This window comes from Fomitopsis serialis (assembly GCF_022376445.1).
Source record: "Fomitopsis serialis strain Sig1Antser10 chromosome Unknown B0H18scaffold_59, whole genome shotgun sequence".
NCBI lineage: Eukaryota > Fungi > Basidiomycota > Agaricomycetes > Polyporales > Fomitopsidaceae > Fomitopsis > Fomitopsis serialis.
The window spans coordinates 52,405-71,844 of NW_025955019.1; the positions used below are offsets into that span (position 1 = coordinate 52,405).

At 55.2% G+C, this 19,440-nt stretch overlaps 7 protein-coding genes across 7 annotated transcripts; 4 read left to right on the forward strand and 3 right to left on the reverse strand.

Moving 5' to 3' along the window:
* The first annotated feature begins 2,307 nt into the window (after positions 1 to 2,307).
* Positions 2,308 to 4,483, forward strand: B0H18DRAFT_540965 (uncharacterized protein). Its single transcript, XM_048038529.1, has 2 exons — positions 2,308 to 2,396; positions 2,461 to 4,483. The coding sequence occupies exon 2, from the start codon at positions 2,474 to 2,476 to the stop codon at positions 4,205 to 4,207; it is 1,734 nt and encodes a 577-aa protein (XP_047890868.1). The 5' UTR covers positions 2,308 to 2,396; positions 2,461 to 2,473; the 3' UTR covers positions 4,208 to 4,483.
* Positions 4,484 to 6,012: 1,529 nt separating this feature from the next.
* Positions 6,013 to 8,242, forward strand: B0H18DRAFT_1020410 (uncharacterized protein; the record flags this gene model as incomplete). Its single annotated transcript, XM_048029481.1, has 5 exons — positions 6,013 to 7,019; positions 7,070 to 7,629; positions 7,674 to 7,746; positions 7,779 to 8,065; positions 8,126 to 8,242. Coding segments are annotated over exons 1-4 (1,680 nt in total), but the record flags the coding sequence as incomplete, so codon positions are not given.
* A 742-nt stretch (positions 8,243 to 8,984) lies between these two features.
* On the reverse strand, positions 8,985 to 10,372 carry B0H18DRAFT_541055 (uncharacterized protein). Its single transcript, XM_048038530.1, has 4 exons — positions 10,113 to 10,372; positions 9,855 to 10,061; positions 9,669 to 9,805; positions 8,985 to 9,614 (listed from the first exon to the last, which is right to left on the reverse strand). Exons 1-4 carry the CDS (start codon positions 10,113 to 10,115, stop codon positions 9,062 to 9,064), a joined length of 900 nt encoding a protein of 299 aa, XP_047890870.1. The 5' UTR covers positions 10,116 to 10,372; the 3' UTR covers positions 8,985 to 9,061.
* A 2,700-nt stretch (positions 10,373 to 13,072) lies between these two features.
* On the reverse strand, positions 13,073 to 13,567 carry B0H18DRAFT_1121301 (uncharacterized protein; the record flags this gene model as incomplete). The annotated part of the gene is made up of 2 exons (XM_048034312.1): positions 13,073 to 13,414; positions 13,478 to 13,567. 2 exons carry the CDS (start codon positions 13,565 to 13,567, stop codon positions 13,073 to 13,075), a joined length of 432 nt encoding a protein of 143 aa, XP_047890871.1.
* A 2,145-nt stretch (positions 13,568 to 15,712) lies between these two features.
* B0H18DRAFT_1212912 (uncharacterized protein) lies at positions 15,713 to 17,255 on the forward strand. The gene is made up of 2 exons (XM_048036498.1): positions 15,713 to 16,492; positions 16,553 to 17,255. Exons 1-2 carry the CDS (start codon positions 15,804 to 15,806, stop codon positions 17,049 to 17,051), a joined length of 1,188 nt encoding a protein of 395 aa, XP_047890872.1. The 5' UTR covers positions 15,713 to 15,803; the 3' UTR covers positions 17,052 to 17,255.
* B0H18DRAFT_1020436 (uncharacterized protein) lies at positions 16,871 to 17,357 on the forward strand (the record flags this gene model as incomplete). Its single annotated transcript, XM_048029482.1, has 1 exon — positions 16,871 to 17,357. A coding segment is annotated over exon 1 (186 nt), but the record flags the coding sequence as incomplete, so codon positions are not given.
* Positions 17,358 to 17,975: 618 nt separating this feature from the next.
* B0H18DRAFT_541101 (uncharacterized protein) lies at positions 17,976 to 18,704 on the reverse strand. The gene is made up of 4 exons (XM_048038531.1): positions 18,658 to 18,704; positions 18,484 to 18,587; positions 18,337 to 18,429; positions 17,976 to 18,268 (listed from the first exon to the last, which is right to left on the reverse strand). Exons 1-4 carry the CDS (start codon positions 18,668 to 18,670, stop codon positions 18,080 to 18,082), a joined length of 399 nt encoding a protein of 132 aa, XP_047890874.1. The 5' UTR covers positions 18,671 to 18,704; the 3' UTR covers positions 17,976 to 18,079.
* Between the last annotated feature and the right edge of the window lie 736 nt (positions 18,705 to 19,440).

Below are 19,440 nucleotides of genomic sequence, written 5' to 3' on the forward strand. Positions count from 1 at the left end.
ATCACCGGTGAAACGAGGGTCTTGGACGTGAGATTGCGAGGCAGAGGGAGAAGCATGTGCGAGAGGATGCTGGCTATTAGAAGTGTCCATAGGAAGAGGATAAGCATGCTCTAAGGTTGGTGCCAGTGGCGGAACAGCAGTTGTTGTATCGGGCGACGGGGCAGAAGCGACAGCTTGCAGCATACGTATCAGCTGTGCCGCATGAGCCGGCGTTACGCCACTCAGCATATTCGGATCCATGTGAACGATGAACCTAACAAGGATATAGCACACTTCACGTCAGCAATGATGCACATAGACAAGGGTGCAGCATGCTCAGACTTACAAATAATGACAATGAATGGAGTGGAGAGATGATTACTATTGGGAACTTGCGGCCTGGGGGATTATGCTTCAAGTAGAGTATGGGAAGGACGTAGACATGGAGGTGAATATCGTCATAGCATCAACGAGTCAGTGTAATAAGTGCTTACCGTGTTCAAGTTAGAATACTATAGCGCCTCGACTCGGAAAGACAGAGCTGTGCGATATCGGTGCGGGCAATGACGAAGAGGACAGTCTTGAATGGGGAGTTTGCAAGACGGCGACACCGCTATACGATGCAGAGTCACGGAGTCCAAGTCCAAGTCGTGCGCAAAGGGGGTCAGACTCCGAGGCCTCATTCAAACTGTAGTACATTGCCGAGACCATTGGTTCCATGATGCATGACCGTGACCGCAGTGCCCGGCCAGCTTACTGAAAACAGTAGTTATCATTCTAATGAAACGGTGCTCCCAGTCATATCATTGACATACCAGACGTAATCCAAAGCAATGAAACGGGCAGACCAAAGCCCTACTAAAGCCTTACTGAATGTACCAAAGGCCCGGACCAGCCAACGCAATGTGTCTTGATGTATTGAGCACCGGAGGGGAGTATAAGGTGCACGAAACCACCCATACACCAATGGCCGAGATACTACGGAGCTCAGATACTATGGAATCAGAGGTGAGAACCATTGGGACCTCCAGAATCAGCGACCACGGCCCGAGTATTGGAAACATCCGAATCAGCAAAACCAGAGACCAACGCGCAATGATCAAGTGCGCGATTTTTTATACAGAAATACCGTCATACATGGACGTCGATGCACTCCTTCCGAGCTCTGTGATCGTGGAAAGGCACAGGAGGAGTGCTGCTCGGGCGATACTATCTAATCCGGTTCCGAGTCAGTCCCCCGACATCGACGACTTTGACACAAGGTCCCCGAGCCCAGAGGTTCATTCGAGTCAGCTGGAACTACGACGTATCGCGAATGGCTTGGTGAAGGTGAGAGTCCGAGATTTGATACTTATTTGAATGCACATCTCAGTGATCTGCAGATTACACTGTAGCTCAGTACCAGGACCCAGACCACAATCGGTCAAGCAACTTGAACGGTCTCCAGGTATGTCAGACTCACTATCCGCAACCATACTGTAATAGATGCCATACGCGTTGTACTGTATTCAGGAATAGTATTCAGTGTTCGTTTCAACGTTGTCAACGTTACACGTTTGAACGTTGACTTTGAACTGTGGCATGCTGATTACATAATCAGCCACTCGCATCGTGCCGCATCATGCATCATGCCAAGCTGGGCCAAGTGTCTGCCACAACCTCTCCAGCACGAGCATCCAGTACTCAAGTACTCAACAGTACAGCGCAATACCCAGGACGCAGCACTCAGTCTCCGTGACGCGTTGTTGCAGAGTCTAGGATCATAGCTCAGACTCTAGCTAATCCCTTGAAACAGTACATTCAAACCCAGTACGGCGGCCGGCCAACATTGGTCTCGTACCCATCCGTGTGGACGCACCCCACCACCGCTCCGACACCGGTGGTGGGGTGCGTCCACACGGATGGGTACGAGACCAGCCAACATGATGCCTTCACACCAGCGGTCACCGAGCGCTCCGTCAGACTGGAATTTATGGTCCACTGGGCGATCTTAGATGCCAAAGACGTCCTCCTTTTGTATGAGCCAGATGCCGGCATACGTTCTGGTGAGTCAATATGTGTCGATTGATATCCGGGTGCCAACTGACCGCATTATGCTGCGGCATTACATACTGCACACCAAAACTGGCCATATCTGCCGCCCCATATCATATCTACCCTTGGACAGGAGATGGGGCTACTGCTTGAGTGGTTTTTCGACACGCAGGAGAATGCCGACGCGGTGACAAGGCAGGCTCAGAAGCTGCAGATTGCGAACGTCGAAGACGCGTGCTTAGTCAAGTCAGTAAAGTTTCAAGGCCACGGTTTTGCCTCGAGGATCGATGTCGATTTGGAAGCATTGGGGCGTTGTCTTCATATAAGATGAGCGCACTCCCTTCTCTTCGAGGCTCCTCACGTTCTACCTAGGACCAGCTCTAGTAAGTCAGCACAATTCTTGTCAGTCTGTCAGTCATGATATACTGAAACACCGCTCGCTCGCAGGAGCACACACATCATGTCAACCCCGATTGACAGCGCAGCGCCTACGCTCGCTCCGTCCTCACCCACTATCCCGAACCACGAAACCGCCTCCCTAGGCAACGATCAGAGCAAGGATAGCCTCGTCAAGATCGCGCCTTATCCATTCGACAACGTTTACTCAGACGCCGACGTCGTGCTGCAGACTGCAGACGGTACGCGTTTCTACCTGCATAAGGCAGTCCTACGCATCGCGTCGGCGTTCTTCGCCGACATGTTCTCCTTGCCGCAACCGCTGTCTCCTGACTCGCCGGTTGCCGGTCGCGCTGAGATACCGACCATCCCGGTCACGGAGGACAGTGAGACTTTCGAGCGACTACTGTATACGTGCTACCGGGTCGACAGACCTGAAACGTCCTCCATTGAAGCTCATACTCTGGCGCATGTCCTTAGCGCGGCACTCAAGTACCAGATGCCGATCGGCACCGCCATGATGAGCAAGTCATTGTCGTCTCGCATTCATATGACGCCCCTGGATGTCTTCGCAGTCGCATACCAGTTGAATCTGGAAGACATGGTGGAAGAAGCAGTCTGCGAATTCACGAGATGGCAGTCCGGGCACAAAGCCGCATCGCGTGGTTCCAAACCGACCGCCGAGAAGCCACGGCGGGCCCATCCACTCGATGAGTATTCTGTAGGAATGGATGCTTTACCCGCAGGCGTGTATTACCGACTTCTTCAACACCATGCTGCTAGAACCTTGGAATCGCTACGATCAAGCACAGAGGCCGCTGTAAGGCGTATCGTATCACGTCCTCGAGACACCGAAAAGGCTCGCGGGACCGAGATGGCTATCGGACGACTACCTCATCCCTTTTACGACACCGCTCACGCGGATACCGTTATTCGCTCATCCGACAACGCGGTATTCTACATGAATCGCTCGCTGCTCAGTTTCGCTTCACCAGTCCTTGCCAAGTCGCTCTCAGTGTCCTCCACGACGACGGGATCCGGCGCCCCAGAGAGCGCGCCAGCCAGTCCCACCTTCGTGGCGACGCACCGTTTCCCGGAGGATGGACGGACGCTTTCGAAACTCTTCCAGCTGTCTTACCCCATGCCTGACCCCGAGCTCACCGAGACGGGCTTCGCAGACACCAGGCTGAAGGACGCCCTTTCTGTGTTGGCGGCTGCGAAGAAATACGAGGTGGCACGAGCAGTCGCGTTCGCCAAACGTGCTTGTGTCGAGGCTGCCGGCGCTTCACCCGTGCGTCTCTACCTGCTGGCGACGCAGTACAATTGGGACGACGTGGCCAAATATGCAGCCATGCGTTCTGTGTACGAGACCTCCGATGCCTACTACCCAGAAATGGAGTCTGCTTCCGCTGTCGCATACCGTCGTCTCTTGGTATATTGCCGGAAGTGCCGAGACGTCATATTACGTGGCGGTGATGCCGCGCAGGAAACTGGAACACCTGTCGTTCATTCGGCTTATTGGAGCCAGTCCAGCTGGTTGAGGCGTCCAGGAGAAGCGAAGTTCTGGCTCGCGTTTCATGAACGTCTGAGCCGTTGTGTCGACTACGATTCTGAGGGTGAACCATATGTGTACATGGACGTCGAGGCATTTCTTCCGAGCGTAGACCGTGCTGCGCGGGCGAGCTCTGGGCCGCCGCACTCTCCTGACGTGAGGTCACCGAGCCCTGCAGGATGTTTCAATCGGCAAAACCTCAAAGAAATCGCCGAAGGTTTGGCGAAGGTGAGAGTCCTTGTTTGATATATGAATGTATGTCCCAACTATCTGCAGATCAAGCTATGATTACTGCAAAGCACTCGCAAACTTGAAGGATCATTCAATATTTTCAATCGTCAGGTGATGTAAAATGGCGGTCTCTAGGTATGTTACCATTTTCAGCAGGCCTAACAGTATGCAATTGCTGACAACGAGGTCAGATAGTCGCCGCCGGCAGACCATTCTGTAGCGTCTGGAGTCGATGTCTGCTGGTGGTATACTAAGTACCTACCTATGAATATATGACGTGTGACCCGCCTCCGCATGCAGCGCAGTCAGCCACGAGAAATCCAGTCAGCAGATCATGCCACCAGTTGAAAGGGCTCAACGTACGTCTCATGCAGATTGCCTACGTCCACGTCAGATTCGCTCCTACCCATGGAACATGTACTGATGCCACTCAGGCGTTTACGAATTCTTAGAATGATTGCCCAGCCCAGCATGATGGTCTGACCCCGGGTCCCAGACGGCTAAGCCGAGGATAATCTCAGTGATGCCCGCCGTCTTCAAGAAGCAGCGAGGGGGTACGGGGTCGCACCTACGAAGCGTGCATACGTCGCGGCCAGTGCTGCGCACCCCACTCGACTCTGCTTTGTCGCGAGCGTGTGCTACGAGTGGGACGGGGTGCAGGAGCTTGAGGAGGCCGCCTGGCTATCCGCCTATGCCATGGAAGACACGCAAGTCCTGGAGATGGCACCGAGTCTGCGGCGAGCAGCCACTGGGCGCTCGTCTACTCCCAGAAATGCTGGGTCCTGGCCTCGTCCTCCGCCAGCGTAGCAAGAACATGCTTCAGACAAACAAAAGCACGCGTACCGGAGCAGACCCGGGTAACGCGAAGTCCAGTGAGTTGTGCTTCTAGTTTAGCATTCATCGACACGTTTGCGGCGGAGCGAGCCCAACTTGAAGCTGGGACGGTGGATGGGCACCTGTGGCGGCGGACTGTCTGGTCGACTATGCTCGGATATGTACGGACGATGATCCGAACGAAATTTCTTGTGCGTGTTCGTCGCACGTTCGATGCGTGCGTGGTTGGCAAGGCGTTGCGACGTGAAAATAGAATGTCGCGCAGTGAGGCTAGTATCTGCGGTACACGCAGTAGGACAATGTGAGTCAGTCTCTCGTATATGTATGGTGATAAGTATCAATATCATTGTGGCTCACTGTAAGTTTACATTTGAGAGGACGCCGATCACCGTGAGGAAACACCTACTTCTCCCACAACGGCCCGAATTCTTTGGTTGTCGAGGCATTCCTTCCGGGTTCAACCTTTGTGGAGAACATTTACTGTGCTCCACGGGACACCTCAAGGTCGGCTGAGACTCTTGACGGTATCGAGCCGAGCCACGAACATGCACGCATCAAGAACTCAGAAGAATTGCGGAAGCATTGATTTAGATGAGGGACCGCGTCCGATTCTAGGCGTACCTCATTCTCAGTAAATCCTAGATCAAGCTGTGATTGACGTAATGGCGTCAAGCGGCACCACAGCTCGAGTGAGGCTACATTGAGTCGAATCTACGAGCAAGGCTGACAGCGTGCGATCGCTTCGAATTTCACTCCCATGTATCAATCAACTTACACTATCAGAATGCACCGACGCCAGTACTAGCAATATGGGGCTCAAATAGGAGGCATCTTCAGTACGGTGTCCAAGTCTTCCTAAACGGGGCGCTCAACTGTGTGATCAAGGGTATGCCTCGTTGCCTCGTTGAGCTTCTGCACGCGAAGCTAAGCACACGATGTACTCTAGTGATATCTCATTACGTTGATATTCCTGGCCGCCGCACACGTTGAATACACTAGACACGAGGATCGATGGTCGATGAAGCATGACTTACCAAGTTGAGCATACATCTCATACACGACGCCGACACCCGTAGACCTTTCCTATCCCACTGACTACATATCCTCTAGTGTCTTGTTGTTCAATCGAGGGTGTGTGGTGATTTGCCATTGTTCCTCACCGAAAACCACTGATTCTTGGCCATATCAGCCACTTGACGCTTCCCAGTTCGTACGACGGCAGCGATCCCAGCGATGGATCCAATGGCAACAGTGGCTTCCGAAGCTATATCAGCCCCGTCTTCTGCTGAAGGGACGAAGCCTGACGCACCGAATGACAGCCAAGGGTCCCCACCCAACATCATTATCACGGTCGCCGCCGCCCCGTTTGATAACTCTTTTGCAGATGCAGATGCGATCCTACGGTCTGCAGACGGAGCGAATTTCTATGTGCACAAGAACATACTGCGGATCGCGTCTGCGTTCTTCGCGGACATGTTCTCGTTACCGCAACCACCACAAGCTGCTTCCCCGGTCGACGGCGACACAGCGACAGACGCGAGCAGTCATTCCGCTAATACGTTGCCTGTCATCCCTGTTTCGGAGGATCGGCAGTCTTTCGACAAACTCCTGCGTATGTGCTATCCAGTCGAGAAACCCACATTCGCCAGTGTACAGGAGATATCCCCTATCATCGAGGGAGCACTCAAATACCAGATGCGGGAGGCGACATCAGCCTTAACGAAGGAGCTGATAATCTTCTCTGACAGTCACCCTCTAGACGTGTACGCTGAAGCATGTAGAAGAGGCTTGGAAGAGGTCGTTAGTCGGGCCGCTGCAGCCTTCGCTGCCCCACTTATCAAAATTAAGAAGATCCGCTACGATACGCCAGCGTATGCCATTGACGCGTTCACGCCGCACATGGAGAATATCTCGGCCGCTTCGTATTTTCATCTCTTGGAGTACCACAGCACGCGCAGCGCTGATTCCCTGGCAGCGAAACATAGCCCTAACAGTGCGTCGTCTTCTCAGTTCTCATGATCACTGCACTCACCTGGCTTGTAGCGACGGAAGACGGCACTACGTCCCGTCCCGTACCTTCGCATCCATTTGATGACCCAGCTCCTGCCGACACCATCATCCGGTCTTCAGATGGTATTGATTTCTATGTTCTTCGCTATCTCGTCGGTTTCTCCTCTCCCGTATTGGCATCCATGCTTTCCGGAGAGGGCAGCTCTAATCCAGGCGCACCCGCCACTAGCCCACTGCGAAATCGCCTCATTGACCTCCCCGAGGACGGCCGTACTCTCGCGCTTCTGTTTCAGCTCTGCTATCCTATGCCGGACCCCGAGGTCCAGGATGGGTCAGCTGACGAGAAACTGTGCGGTGCTTGCCGTCTTCTTGAAGCAGCGAAGAAGTACGAGGTCGCAAGGGCAGCGGTATTCGCGAAACGGGAGTGCGTCGCGGCTGTTGCTGCGTATCCCGTCCGATTGTACTTCGTGGCGTCGAGGTACGGGTGGGAGGATGTGATGAAAGACGCAGCCTGGCGCTCTGTGTACGAGACATCGGATCAGTACGTCCGGGAGATGGCGACAGCATCCGCAGCAGCCTATCGTCGATTGCTCGTCTACCGAAATGCGTGCCGGAAATTATACTCGCTCGACGAGAGGGCGCGAAGTCTGCGCAGAGGGAGGGCGAGGACGCGCCCAGTTCGTACTGGAGTAGAGACAGTTGGTTGGATGGTCGGGCGACTCGGAGGCTCGCTTCTGGCTAGCCATTCACAGATTTGTCCGGGAAGAAGCTGCAGCGGGACGCGAGCCACGCCTTCAGCCAGATGCGGTCCTTCCTCGGTCTATAATTCCAAGTGACCACACAAGCCCTGAGGTGACGTGTAGCACTGATGCCTTCGGCACTCCGGCCGTCAAACAAGGAGGCCGAGGACTCTCTGTCAACCGCACCAGGCAGCTGCACTCCACTATCAGTAGCTCGCCAGCCCCGAGTCCAAACTCCTGGACAGTGAGCAGACAGATAGTGATAGATATCGCAAATGCACTCGCCAAGGTACGCGAATTGTACGCTCTACACTATTTGTGGGCTAATGGTGAACCGACGTTGCTATAGATTGAGTTGTGAAGTTGAGGCTTCGAGCATATGATGGGACTAATATAACCTGCGGCCGTAGTAAGGGAGACTGTTGTACTCTTGCAAGTTGTGGCTAACTGCGGAAGTCGTATGAGATAGTAATTTCAAGCATGAGTGACCTGAAACCTTGTCTGTTGCTCGCTCATGGGTCGAGGGTGGGGGGCTGCAGGACGGTTAGGGCGCACCGCCTGTGTACGCGTTGCCGTCGGCGTCTGTGGAAGGCGTCACGAATGGCGTAATCTTGCCCGTCGGGATGCCGTTTGCGAGGAACACCTTCTGCGCCTTCTTCGACCTTTTGCGCGGGTGCGTAACGTACCGCGCAAAGATGTCCACCACTTGTTATCCCAGCCTTCGATCCGCGCGCGAACTTCGTAGGGGGAGAAGATTGGGATCTGGTGCAGGAAGTTGTAGTGCGTCGCTGGATGTCGGTGTCAGTTGTGCGACTCGTCAGACGGAAGTGGTGAAGACATACTGCCCAGTGCCATCCAGCTGCCTGCTCGGAAGAGCGTCAGGAAGCACTTCAGCGCCGCATCCTGCAGGACGCAACCCAAACTCTGTTGGATGTATAGGCTACAGCAGACGGCGCTGCGTTCGGGAGAGCGCACCTTGGCATGAAGATAGAAGTTGACATTGAAGTCGGAGTTGTCTGGTGTTGCAGTACGAGCCACGAATTGAACGAGCTGCGTAATGAATGATAACAGATGCATTGCGAAACGAGTTGTGGACATGAATGTCCGTAGCATATTGAGCAAACGGAGAATGCGACTCCACACGATGCTGTTGGATGCAATGGGTGAGCACCACAGACGCCACCCACATATTGACCGCAGGGGCAATACATCAGACAAGCGAGCGAGTCGGCAACTGCATTTCGTATGTGGTACTTACAAAAGGTTCCAATACTGTGCGTGCTAACTAATCAACATCCAGGGCATCGGCGACCTTTGCTCCTGGAGCCCAATCAACCATGTCCACCTTTCCAATGAGGTAGCACGATGCAGGCGCACCGTTAACCAGCATCGGGTACCGGAACACGAGCCGGCTCTCGTCGACGACGGAGACCCAATCCGGCATCTTGACGTAGTCGACAGACACCTTCTTGCACGATTGGCAGCGGAACTTGAAGGTAGGGGACACTTTCGATGCCCGCTTGTGTATGCGAGGGCGGACGTCCGCCGTACTGCCAGGGCAACTTGGATTTGGGCAGACAAAGTCAATTCCCCACGCCCGACTGGCTGTGCCCTGGCTGTAAGCGTATTGCTGCAGCTGGCCGCCGTTGTCGGCCCACGTCAGGTGCAGCCCGACCGTCAGCATGAAGACACGATCATGGAGGAAAGACTCCAGCGCTGCAGCCTCGACGGACACCTTTTGCATGTACACCTTGCGCAAGAACGCCAGCAAGAGTGCACCGGCCGTCTGGACAACGAGCCCAGTCGTGAGAAACGATAGGACAAAGTTGAACCGGTTTCTGCGACACCTTGTAAACGTTGACACCTCGCGCGCGCATACAGAACAGACCTACTCCGCAACCAAAGTTCGAAGCATTGCCTCGTGTTGGGCGTTTGTGACGACGTATCCGCATGCACCAATCACCAGACCGCGTAGCCCCAGCATCTTCGGCAGTTCGTTCCAGATGTCACCCAACAGCAGCGCCGCAACCTGTGAGTCTAAATTAGACGAGGATTACTCTATATCAGAAGACAATCACCCTGTTGACCGGGCTGTTGAGCGCACGCGTGTTTGTGTTGCAGCGGAACGTCACAAAGCCGGTGTCCGGGTCACTGTGGCACTCAATGGAAAGTAGCAACATCGGGCTGAGGTGTTTCTTCCCTGCCTGCCACATCCGCGCCTGTGCTGTTATCGTTTGGATGTTTTCCCAGCCTCGCACGGTCAGGGGGATATCGTACGAGTAGTACTGTGATTTGTCCGTGGTCAGGATTCACAGCGAGCGACTGGACGGACACACCATAGCATTCAGAAGATTGTACTCCTGCTGAAACTGCGTCTTGATGAGAGTGGTGAAATACTCAGGGCGAGGTTCGTGTGCTGTGACTAGTATGAGCGGGAACGCTGATGTCGCAAACGCCGCGTAATGCGCCGCGGACTGGCTGACGTTGTACTGCCGCCGTGGATGAGCACAGACATGTTCCTGAATTTATTACAAGTGCCTACATCCAAAGTTTTCTTGGCGAGGCGGCTGCAGCACGGGCACTTATACGCCATCGGATGGAAGTCCACGTCCACCTTCTTGCTTATGCAAGACATCGGACCCCCAAAGCATGCCGAATTGCCACAGTCAGCGCAAACGAGCATTTGAGCGCCTGGTTCGTTAATATCTCCACAGTAGACGCAGAGCTCATGTGTATGAGTATGTGGGTCAACGAGCTCCACGTCGCAGTAACGCAAAACGCACAGGGATTCCGACCGGATCAGCGATGCCCCTCACCTCTGAAGACCTATCAGAGCTGCAGCGAAACAAACAGGCGACACGAGACGCACCTGCAGGATTCATCTCAATCCCAGGCGCACCCGCCTTGTCTGGAACAGCGGTCCGCTGTCGCTTTCTTACGTGCACATCATCGTCGGGTACGAATGCTCGGCGCACAGGAATTGTTGAAGAATTCGGCATTGCCGGTGAGTGTCGCGGTAGGCAATAAAGTGCTGGAACTGTGCAAGGACCAAGTTTGCTGGCAGTGGCAGCTGGAGAGCGATGGGCAGACGCGTCCAAGTCGAACCCGGCGAGACGCGTCGCGTCACGCGACACGCGACCCTTTTCAGGCGTCTAATCTGGCTGCCAATCCGCCCTTCGTACTCCTGGGTCGACCCAAGATGACCCACCACGAACGTATTTTCTGGGCTCTGTTCCACCACTGGTCTCATTCACCCGAACTGTGCTGGCGTAAAATCTTCGCCCTGTGATTTTTCCCTCGACTTCCAACGTTTTTGCGCGGCGAACGGTGGGTGACACAAGGGCGGTAGCAGTGCACCTTCCACAGGACCTTGGGCGGTATCACCACCAGCAATTCATAATCGCACCGTTGTGTATCCTGGGATGGTCGTGGAATCAAGGAAACCCCCGCTTGCATACGAGGTACCATCCGTACCACGGAGCTATCACTGGTAGATCACTTGCGGCCTTTTCGTGGGCGAAGGGCTGGCAGGTTGGCCGCTGTGGACTCTGCCATACGCCCCGGATATCAGGAGACGGATGTGGACGGCGAAAAGCCATGGCTCCAGGGGTACGTATGTTTCTAAACACATATGGCCCGGATCGTTCAACGGTGTTCATAGGTGTTCGTAGCTAGAGAGCTCCCGGTGCGGACGTGATGACCACCATTAGAACACGGACTCTATAGTCCTGGTACAGCACGAATGAGCTGTCACGCCGAAGTGGCTTCAAGACGCACCGTTATGATCACCAAGGTAGAGCCAACCCGGTCACCCCTGTGCCATGCTCTAGGCCTGGTATAAACACATCGCGCCTAGTCCTCAGCAACGTCGAACTGCACTATAGTGGCCGGGAGGACTCCACAGCGCATCGTCGCCCAAGATCAGGTGTACGAAGAGCTCCGGGAGAGCCATCGTACCTATAGATGGCCCGGTGAGTCTCATCACCGTTTTCCGATGTGTGTCGTAGGCTTACTCAACTACAGCTGTAACGTGCCTCTCTGGCACTACCCGCTTGCGTGCCAAAGATGTGCGCAGATGGCTGCGTCGAGGCTGCGTCTTCCGTCGCTGGAGTGGCGCTGTCTCCGCCGTTTGCGTATATGAGATCTGGGCATATTTGTTGCGTGAGTAGGGTAGTTGCACTGTCCACGGCAAGACAACAGACCTTTACGAGTGGCTGACTGATTGGCCAGTTGAAGTCCCCGTCTCCTGCAGCCCTCCGGATGTTGGGCATCGAGACTGACGTTTGATCACTCACCGACACGCGTCCAAATCGTCGTAGACATCTTCAAGAAACAGCTGTCAACCCCTCTTCGTACGCGTGGGTGCGTATGTCTCAGCGGATATTCCAGGACGACGCGACCAACAAGGGCGCACCTACGCCACAGCAGTGAGTTCGTTGACCATATCTGTGCTTGCCAAGGTGGCCACTGACGACGACGCTGCCTTCTACAGGTGGCTTGTACCTGATCTCGTGGGCCCGTGGTCTGTTTGAAGCTTTCACGGTGGAGAACGAGCGGTAAGGATGATCGCAAGTGGCAAGGCTCGTGTACTAGTGGGCGTCTACGCGCCGGTGAAGCTCGACGTGTTGGTCACGAGATCACGACGCGTCAAGTGCTTGCTGGAGAATCCAGTCAATCAGAAGGTGCGAATGGCAGTCGCATCACTCTGGTGTGTGGTTCACGCACTCAGCACGATGTGAATTATTTTGGATACCTCTCTTGCGAGCGGGGATGACAGTGTTGACTATCTACTTGACTGACTGTCCCGGACACTACCGTCGGCGCATAGTTCTGTGGACTGGGTATGCTTGCTTGGGGGACCGAATTGAGACCGTGGCAATCAAGGGTCTATAGTATGCTTTATTGCTAATGTGCTCTCGATTGTAATGGACGAGCGCATCTACTTAGATGTCGGGCTAGCGCCTGTTGCGAAGGGTCTAATGGGTACTGACCGCCGTCCACTCTTTTAAGTCGATTGATTCCACATTACGAAACGTGGTCATCAAGCAGATACGGTGAGAGCCTCTAATAGTACAATCAAACAAAACAATGCAATAGTGCGCTGACGTTCCCTTTCTTGCCGTCATGCGATAGGTCTTGCATTGTACGACGTCTCCTCGTCTGCGGCCCCCAGGCTGCCAGTTTCTTTCTCGACGTGACAGACTACAGGCACACATCAAAACGGATCCATCAGTACGACAGCAGAGAGGGATTCAACGAAGGCGTACCATCGCCAGTGGACCAGCCTGAGCTGCCCCTATAATCCACGGGGGACGGGCCTTGACCCCGTCTTCTTCCCCTTGTGCCGACCGAGCATTACCCGGACCCTTTTCCAAGCGCGGACACGCTCAGCCGCGTTGAGGTCGTATCCCTCGGGCAGGGTCCCGATGGTCGCAGGGCCCTGGGTGCTCCCAGAGCTTGCGCACTGGTGGGTCCCCTTCCACCCATTCTTCGCGACCTTCCGCACGGGTTGGTCGAGGAGGAACTCGGCTTCGTCGAGTGTGGTCGACGTCTCCCACATGTCGTTCTCATCCCACTCATCAATGGAGGGGAAGCCGTCGTCCATTCTGCGGTCGGTGAAGATAGGGCCGCGGGTCACCTGTTATCGATGTATCATCAGTGAGTGCTGTAAGACTGTTATACGGGTCTCAACGCTGCTTACATCGCAGTCCATGTCCAAGTGACTCTGTAGACAGTCAATTTGAGTCCAGACAGGCCGTGAGTCATCGACTGGCACGGCCTGGTCATGCATGATGGATTGCGCCTCCACAATCGCTAGGATTTGCGGAGACAGGTGAGATCGAATGTTGTAACGGTTCTGGCTCGTGTACTGACCTGGAGTGGCGTCACTACCGTTTCAACTTTCGATCTCAGGTACGCATCATTGTTGAGAGTGGGTTCCCTTCGTCGTTGGCGTGTAGTTGTGCTCCCATGCAGCTTCCCAATTGCTCGGCACCCCGCGTCTCCAGGATCTCCTTCAGGTCTCGAAAGTACGTTCCATTTGGGGCGAACATGCTAGCAATCGTGCTATGGCGTTACTGATCAGGATCGAGCGACCACACGAAGGCAGTGGCGTCGAGACTTACGCAAGAGGAGGAGCGACGCACGAAACGCGACAGATGCAGAGTGTAAGCGACACAAGAAGTTGCGAAGTACCACGGAAGTATGGTACGGACGGTGAGAGCTCGTACTTCGGTCACCTGCACTCGGATGGATGCTGATGGTGTGGGTGTGCAGAGGAGCAGAAGACGACGCGACGGAGCAGATATACGCGATGCTACACAGGCGCTTACATGCCGTACTGATCACGAGGTCTCAACATGATTGGATGGGATTGATTCCCTTCGGTCTGCAGGTCGATGGTCGTCGAATAACTGTCCAGGAAACAGTGCCGTGCAGCTATCCACTGGGTTGGTCGCCCACAAATATAAATGGGCAATATCTAACAAGTGGCTCTTTCGGTATAACATTATCTATGACTTCGTCAGGCTGAATGTCGCCTCCGAGTCCTCTCCGCTGCATTGACTTAATCACCTTGCATAGTCCTCTGCACCTCCGAGTGGCCCGAAATCCCTGATTGTCACCTGCTGACATCCTGTCGCCGCCTGTCAAGAATTGTCATCACTAGCATCTGCGGTGGAGCACGACCTACCGCACGTAGTGCTTCAGTGCCCTAATCCTTCCTATCCCTCCCGCGGATGGACGTCAGAGTGGGGGCCGTATAACTTCCGACTAGCCGTACGGTGGCTGTTCGTATTCCCAATCGGGATGCTTCTCAGAGTGGCAGAACTCGCAGTACTGCCCGAATTCGTTCGATGGTGAGTTTGTCCTCGTTCGGTACCTCGACCATCCGTACGCTGACGCCTGTGGTAGCTCGGTGTCATTGATTGTGCTGGTTGTTTCGGGAGCTCCGTCGTCACCCAGGATTCCATTGACGAATGAGTGGCGCACCATGAAGTCTCCTCAGCTTCGTCTACCTGCCGTGATATCCAGTCTGTGAGCACCACACCCGGCAATGGATACGATACACGGCATCAATGCTGCGCAGGCTTACCTCCGATAGCCCTCGCGTGTATATCAACATCACGACTCCAATCTCCTCCGGACACTCATCATCTAACTTGCCCATCTCTTCAAGATGTCAATGGGCGCGGGTGTTCCGTGGACACGAGGGCGAAGCATCCCGGAGGCACGGTAGTTGGCCTCGAAGATGTCCTGCGCGGTGACCTGGCTCGCGACGAAAGGTGAGAACAGATCATATAACGGCTTCGCGTCTGCGTCTACTGACCTTGTGGCGTTATTGTCGTTTTATGATCCGTTTTCAGATGAGCCGCATCGTCGGCAGGTCTGTCGCTCCCATTTGTGGACGCGACGAGGATGTGTGGCGGGTCCCAGCTGTCCAGTCCTGTTCGTTCATAGGTATCTTCCTCCAGGCTTGCAATGTAGTGTGATTTATGCGTGTAGGCATGCTGAATTACGTGCATCAGTCAAACAATATGCAAGGATCGGTGATGTACGTTTCGTCGTTTTGCAGCAACACTGAGTCAAACAAGAGGTCACGACACATCAGGAAGCCAGGCAAGCAGAGTGCTTTTCTTAGCCGGTCCTCGCTTTAATCTGCTGTGGCAGGTGTGTACAAAGGAGCAGAAGATTGTCGCGAGCGCAAGTGGCACCTTACAGGCGCTCACACGCGGTTGTACCGGTCATGTGATTGGAACGCGTTTGTGGCTGGCGGCAGTATCCCGGGCCGGGGCTGAAGCCACACTCTGGTGAACCACGCCCCAATTCGAGCCGCATCTCATTGTCCTACCATCCACACTACTCGCATCACAGCGAGCCGATCCACCTTCGCGACTCCTAACGTGCCGTGCGGCCAGACGGGCATCGTATTATTCCTCGTTTCGCCGCGAATATCACCCGACAAACGTCTCGTCCATCCCATTTCCCTGCGAAACGAGTTGTGCGACAATCGATCCCCCTCTTGTATCATGCCATTTCAATCATCGACATCCTCTTTTGCCTCGGCTCTACACGGTCTGAGGTCAGCGCACGCCATGAAACAGGCCCTGCAAGATCCACTGAATTTCGACTTAACGTCGCCCGATGTCGCCGGTGTACCCTCCCCTCTTCGCACGAATCCTGCCCGGGAAGACGACGATGACGATCGCGAGCGCGTGAATGATATCCGCCCGCGCTGCGACTCCGGACAGTCCATCCCTACGATCTGGAGAAACGAGCCAGGCACTGTCACCGCCAGCGGAGGACGCAAGCGGATGTGCACGGAACCTAGCCCCGTTTTCGTGAAACGCAAGACGGCCCTTAAGAGGTCCTATGCCGTGAGGGATCTACGGTTCGATGGGTATGGCCACGACGAGGGTCATTCGCATGGATTGGGCGAGTTTAACGGCATAGAGGGTAGCACTCTAGTAATTCCTACCCGTAAGGATGATGGCCCGGCTGCTTGGGTGGCCCCGGATCGACCGATGGCTACGCTGCCGATGAGGGCTCGAGGGACGAGGTTTAAGGAGATCATCGACCTCATTGCAGATCAAGAGGCCGCCAAAAACCAAAACTTGATCGCCCGCTCGGCCTTTGGGGCTTTGGGGCTCTCCGCACGGTTCGAGGTGTCGATCAAGATGAAGGCCAAAGACATCGTGATGTGGGATGTGGACTTGAAGTACGTGGCTTCTTATACTTGTACTTGCGCAAATTACTGATCGTCCGCATTCATCAACAGCCAGACGTACGCTCTTGAAGGCATGCTCTACGTCAAGGACGCGAAGGCTCAAACTACCCGCTTTCCTCTGTCGCCCGTCGACTCCATATCCATCGACTGGCGCACCGTCGATTCGTGCCAACGCGTCCCCAGCATGGCGGACGACGCCATCTACGCGGCGTCCTTCCGTGGGGGCGTGGTACCCTCGCTGACGCGCGATGAAGTCCTCCGGGACATGGACCCCGCGAATGGCATCTGCAAGGACGTCCGTTGGGAGCGAATCCCGCCGAGTATCGCCGGCACTGGTCGCGGTGGCGACTGGGCGCTGCGATTCTGGGTGCCGGTGCCTCTGTGGATTCTCAAGGGGCGGGACGTGGCGCGCTCGCTCATCAGTGCGAGCGTCGTCTTCCGCGATGGAGACAACGACACGTTCACCGCCGATGCGGGCACTGTGGATGTGACGATCGAGCATCGCGTGCCAGTGTGCGCGCAGGATAGGAAGGTCTTTGGGAGGTCGTGACGCTCCCGCGACGACCGGAAATGGAATCATCGGTGTTTGAGGTTCGCAGTGCCGCAAGAGCAATCAATCGTCTATGTTGTCCCGTCTGTTATCGTTTATGCTACCTCCTTGCATCGCTGTGTACATTGCTCTCATCTCCTGTCTGCTCTATGTAGTGCCTAGTCTAATCATCGCCCTTCCCATAAAAATCTGTATATACCTGACGATATTCCGAAGACCAGCAATTCTACCGTCGAACGATTCCCCAATGTGTAACCTAGCATATAGCAATACGAACATTTCACGGCACTATTATCGCGAGAGATCAACATCCTTTCAGCGACCAACGACTAAGTGGTATATGGACGTCCAACACGAACGAGCGATCACCAAGCCCCGGCCCCGGCCCCGCCCGCGCCCCTCACACGTTCCTCATCCCCCGCCGCACCTCGTCCAACGCGATCTTCAGCACCTCCTCCTCGAACGGATTCATCCGCAGAGTGCCCACAAGCCACTTCCTCCGCTTCTCCCACGACGCCACCACGCGCAGCCGCTCCGCGTCCTTGATGCCCGCCGCTCTGAGCTGTACGGCGAGGTGCTCGAGGGACGGCGTCAGCGCGCGGAGGAAGCGGAGGACGGCGGCGAACCCGTCGCCATGCTTCAAGTTGGCAATGGGTGCGGGTGGGTGGTGCGGCGGGGGCACGGGCTTGCGGGGCGCGCTCACTGGCCTCCGCGGTGCGAGCACTGGTGTCGGAGGTCGGTCGAGCCGGAACAGCGGTTTGTGTGCAGGCCGGGCGGAATTTGATCGCGACCGTTTTCCAAGCTGAGTCTGAGGCGGATGAGTCCTATTCTTTCGATGGGGGCGATGTTTGAGCGAGGAACGTACCGCAACGGGATAGTGCCGCTTCTCCTCTTCGTCATCGCTCGAGGCGGGAGACGTAGAGCGACGCCGAGCTGCGTACTGCCGGGGCTTGCGGGCACGTACTGTCGCGGCTTTTGGCGGCCGGTAGTCGCTATCGTCTGTATCATCCGCCTGGACGACACGCAGCTTAGACAGGCTTCCGGACCAACAGCGTCCGACGGTAGACGATATCGCCACGTACCCTGGGATGCCCCTCGTCTTGTCCGGCTCTTGTTTTCCCCTTTTGCTTCCTACGTTCGTTGACCCAGAACGACGTATATGCACGGATGGGCCATGCATCCTCGTACTTTTCCGCCGCTTTCCAGACCCTCGCGACCTGGTCCACGCAGGCGCATCAGCAAACCGGCGATGCCGGGGCAGAGCACAGGCGGTGGGCACGCTCACCTCCGCGTAATGCCGTTCTAGACGCTTGGGATCCTGCGCGGTGAAAGTCTTGGATATATCGAGGTGCGCGTCGATGGATCGGTGCATCATGGTCTGGCAGACGCGGTGAGAAACTAACGATGCGGTACGTCTCCGAGAGGGTCTTACCCGAAACTTGGCGAGTTCGGCCTGGGATACGCGCATCTGGACTAGAAAACAACGCGATCCTGTGTAGATCCTCTCAATCACGTTGTGCGGCTTTGCGATGCGTCCTGTAGGTGTGGGTGATGACAATCACTGAATAATGCCTCGCACGCCAGGGAGAAAAGAGTTGGTCCTCACTGTCGGGTGCCATGAATGCTTTGGAGTAAGAGGCGGGTGTTGTCAACGCGTCCGGTGGGCGGTCTCCCGGTGGTCAATCCGAAGTGGACGAGGGAAAAAGAAATAGATCCCCGTCTGCATACTGTCGATATAAGAGTGGGCCGTGAAAAAAATCTGTCGACATACCTTTGCATGCTCCTCGTGACATATGCCGGCATTCGCATAGACGCGTCATGATCGTGATGCAGCGAGTCGACACAGCGGGCGCCGGGTATGGAAAGACTTATACCTTTGATGCACATCCACGACCACGAGGCAACGCCATTCGTTCATGACTGAGCCCAGACTGAGCCTTGGGGGAACGAAAACTGCGAGGGCCAGGAAACACCGCAACCTTCGAGCACCGACATACTGGCAAGTGGCTACGCCTATACGGCTGTACATACTTTCGCATAGTAGCTGACGGCACAGCATGGCCGACCGGGAGGTGCTACTACGCGGACGCGCGTGCCCTCATTAGCTCGCCGCTTCTTCGAGGTGACTCGGGACTACATAGGAACTAAGCGCCTTTCGCCCGACTAGTATGAGGATGCTGTATTTGTTTCAGGACGAGGAACGACTACTTATCAGAAGAATACAGCGCCACAAAAGCGAGTGTGCGCACCTCCAGGCTTCCATGCATTCCCTCTATTTGCAAGTCGCGATCTTCTTCGGGAGAGATGATGACGGCCAAGCGATGGGGACGGAGCTTCATGATCACTTGTACTGCTACGGTGACAGAGAATCGAATGCAATCTGTAGCGC

What these genes read in the sequence shown, in the direction of transcription:
- B0H18DRAFT_541055 (XM_048038530.1), bottom strand. An exon ending in TCAACAGCCCGGTCAACAGG is followed by an intron (nt 9,806 to 9,854) that starts GTGATTGTCTTC and finishes TTAGACTCACAG; the next exon opens with GTTGCGGCGCTGCTGTTGGG. An exon ending in CTTCGAACTTTGGTTGCGGA is followed by an intron (nt 9,615 to 9,668) that starts GTAGGTCTGTTC and finishes AAGGTGTCGCAG; the next exon opens with AAACCGGTTCAACTTTGTCC.
- B0H18DRAFT_540965 (XM_048038529.1), top strand. Translation starts at nt 2,474, where the DNA reads ATGTCAACCCCGATTGACAGCGCAGCGCCTACGCTCGCTCCGTCCTCA.
- B0H18DRAFT_541101 (XM_048038531.1), bottom strand. An exon ending in CCGAACTCGCCAAGTTTCGG is followed by an intron (nt 18,430 to 18,483) that starts GTAAGACCCTCT and finishes CGCGTCTGCCAG; the next exon opens with ACCATGATGCACCGATCCAT. An exon ending in TAGAACGGCATTACGCGGAG is followed by an intron (nt 18,269 to 18,336) that starts GTGAGCGTGCCC and finishes TGCGTGGACCAG; the next exon opens with GTCGCGAGGGTCTGGAAAGC.
- B0H18DRAFT_1212912 (XM_048036498.1), top strand. Translation starts at nt 15,804, where the DNA reads ATGCCATTTCAATCATCGACATCCTCTTTTGCCTCGGCTCTACACGGT. An exon ending in ATGTGGGATGTGGACTTGAA is followed by an intron (nt 16,493 to 16,552) that starts GTACGTGGCTTC and finishes ATTCATCAACAG; the next exon opens with CCAGACGTACGCTCTTGAAG.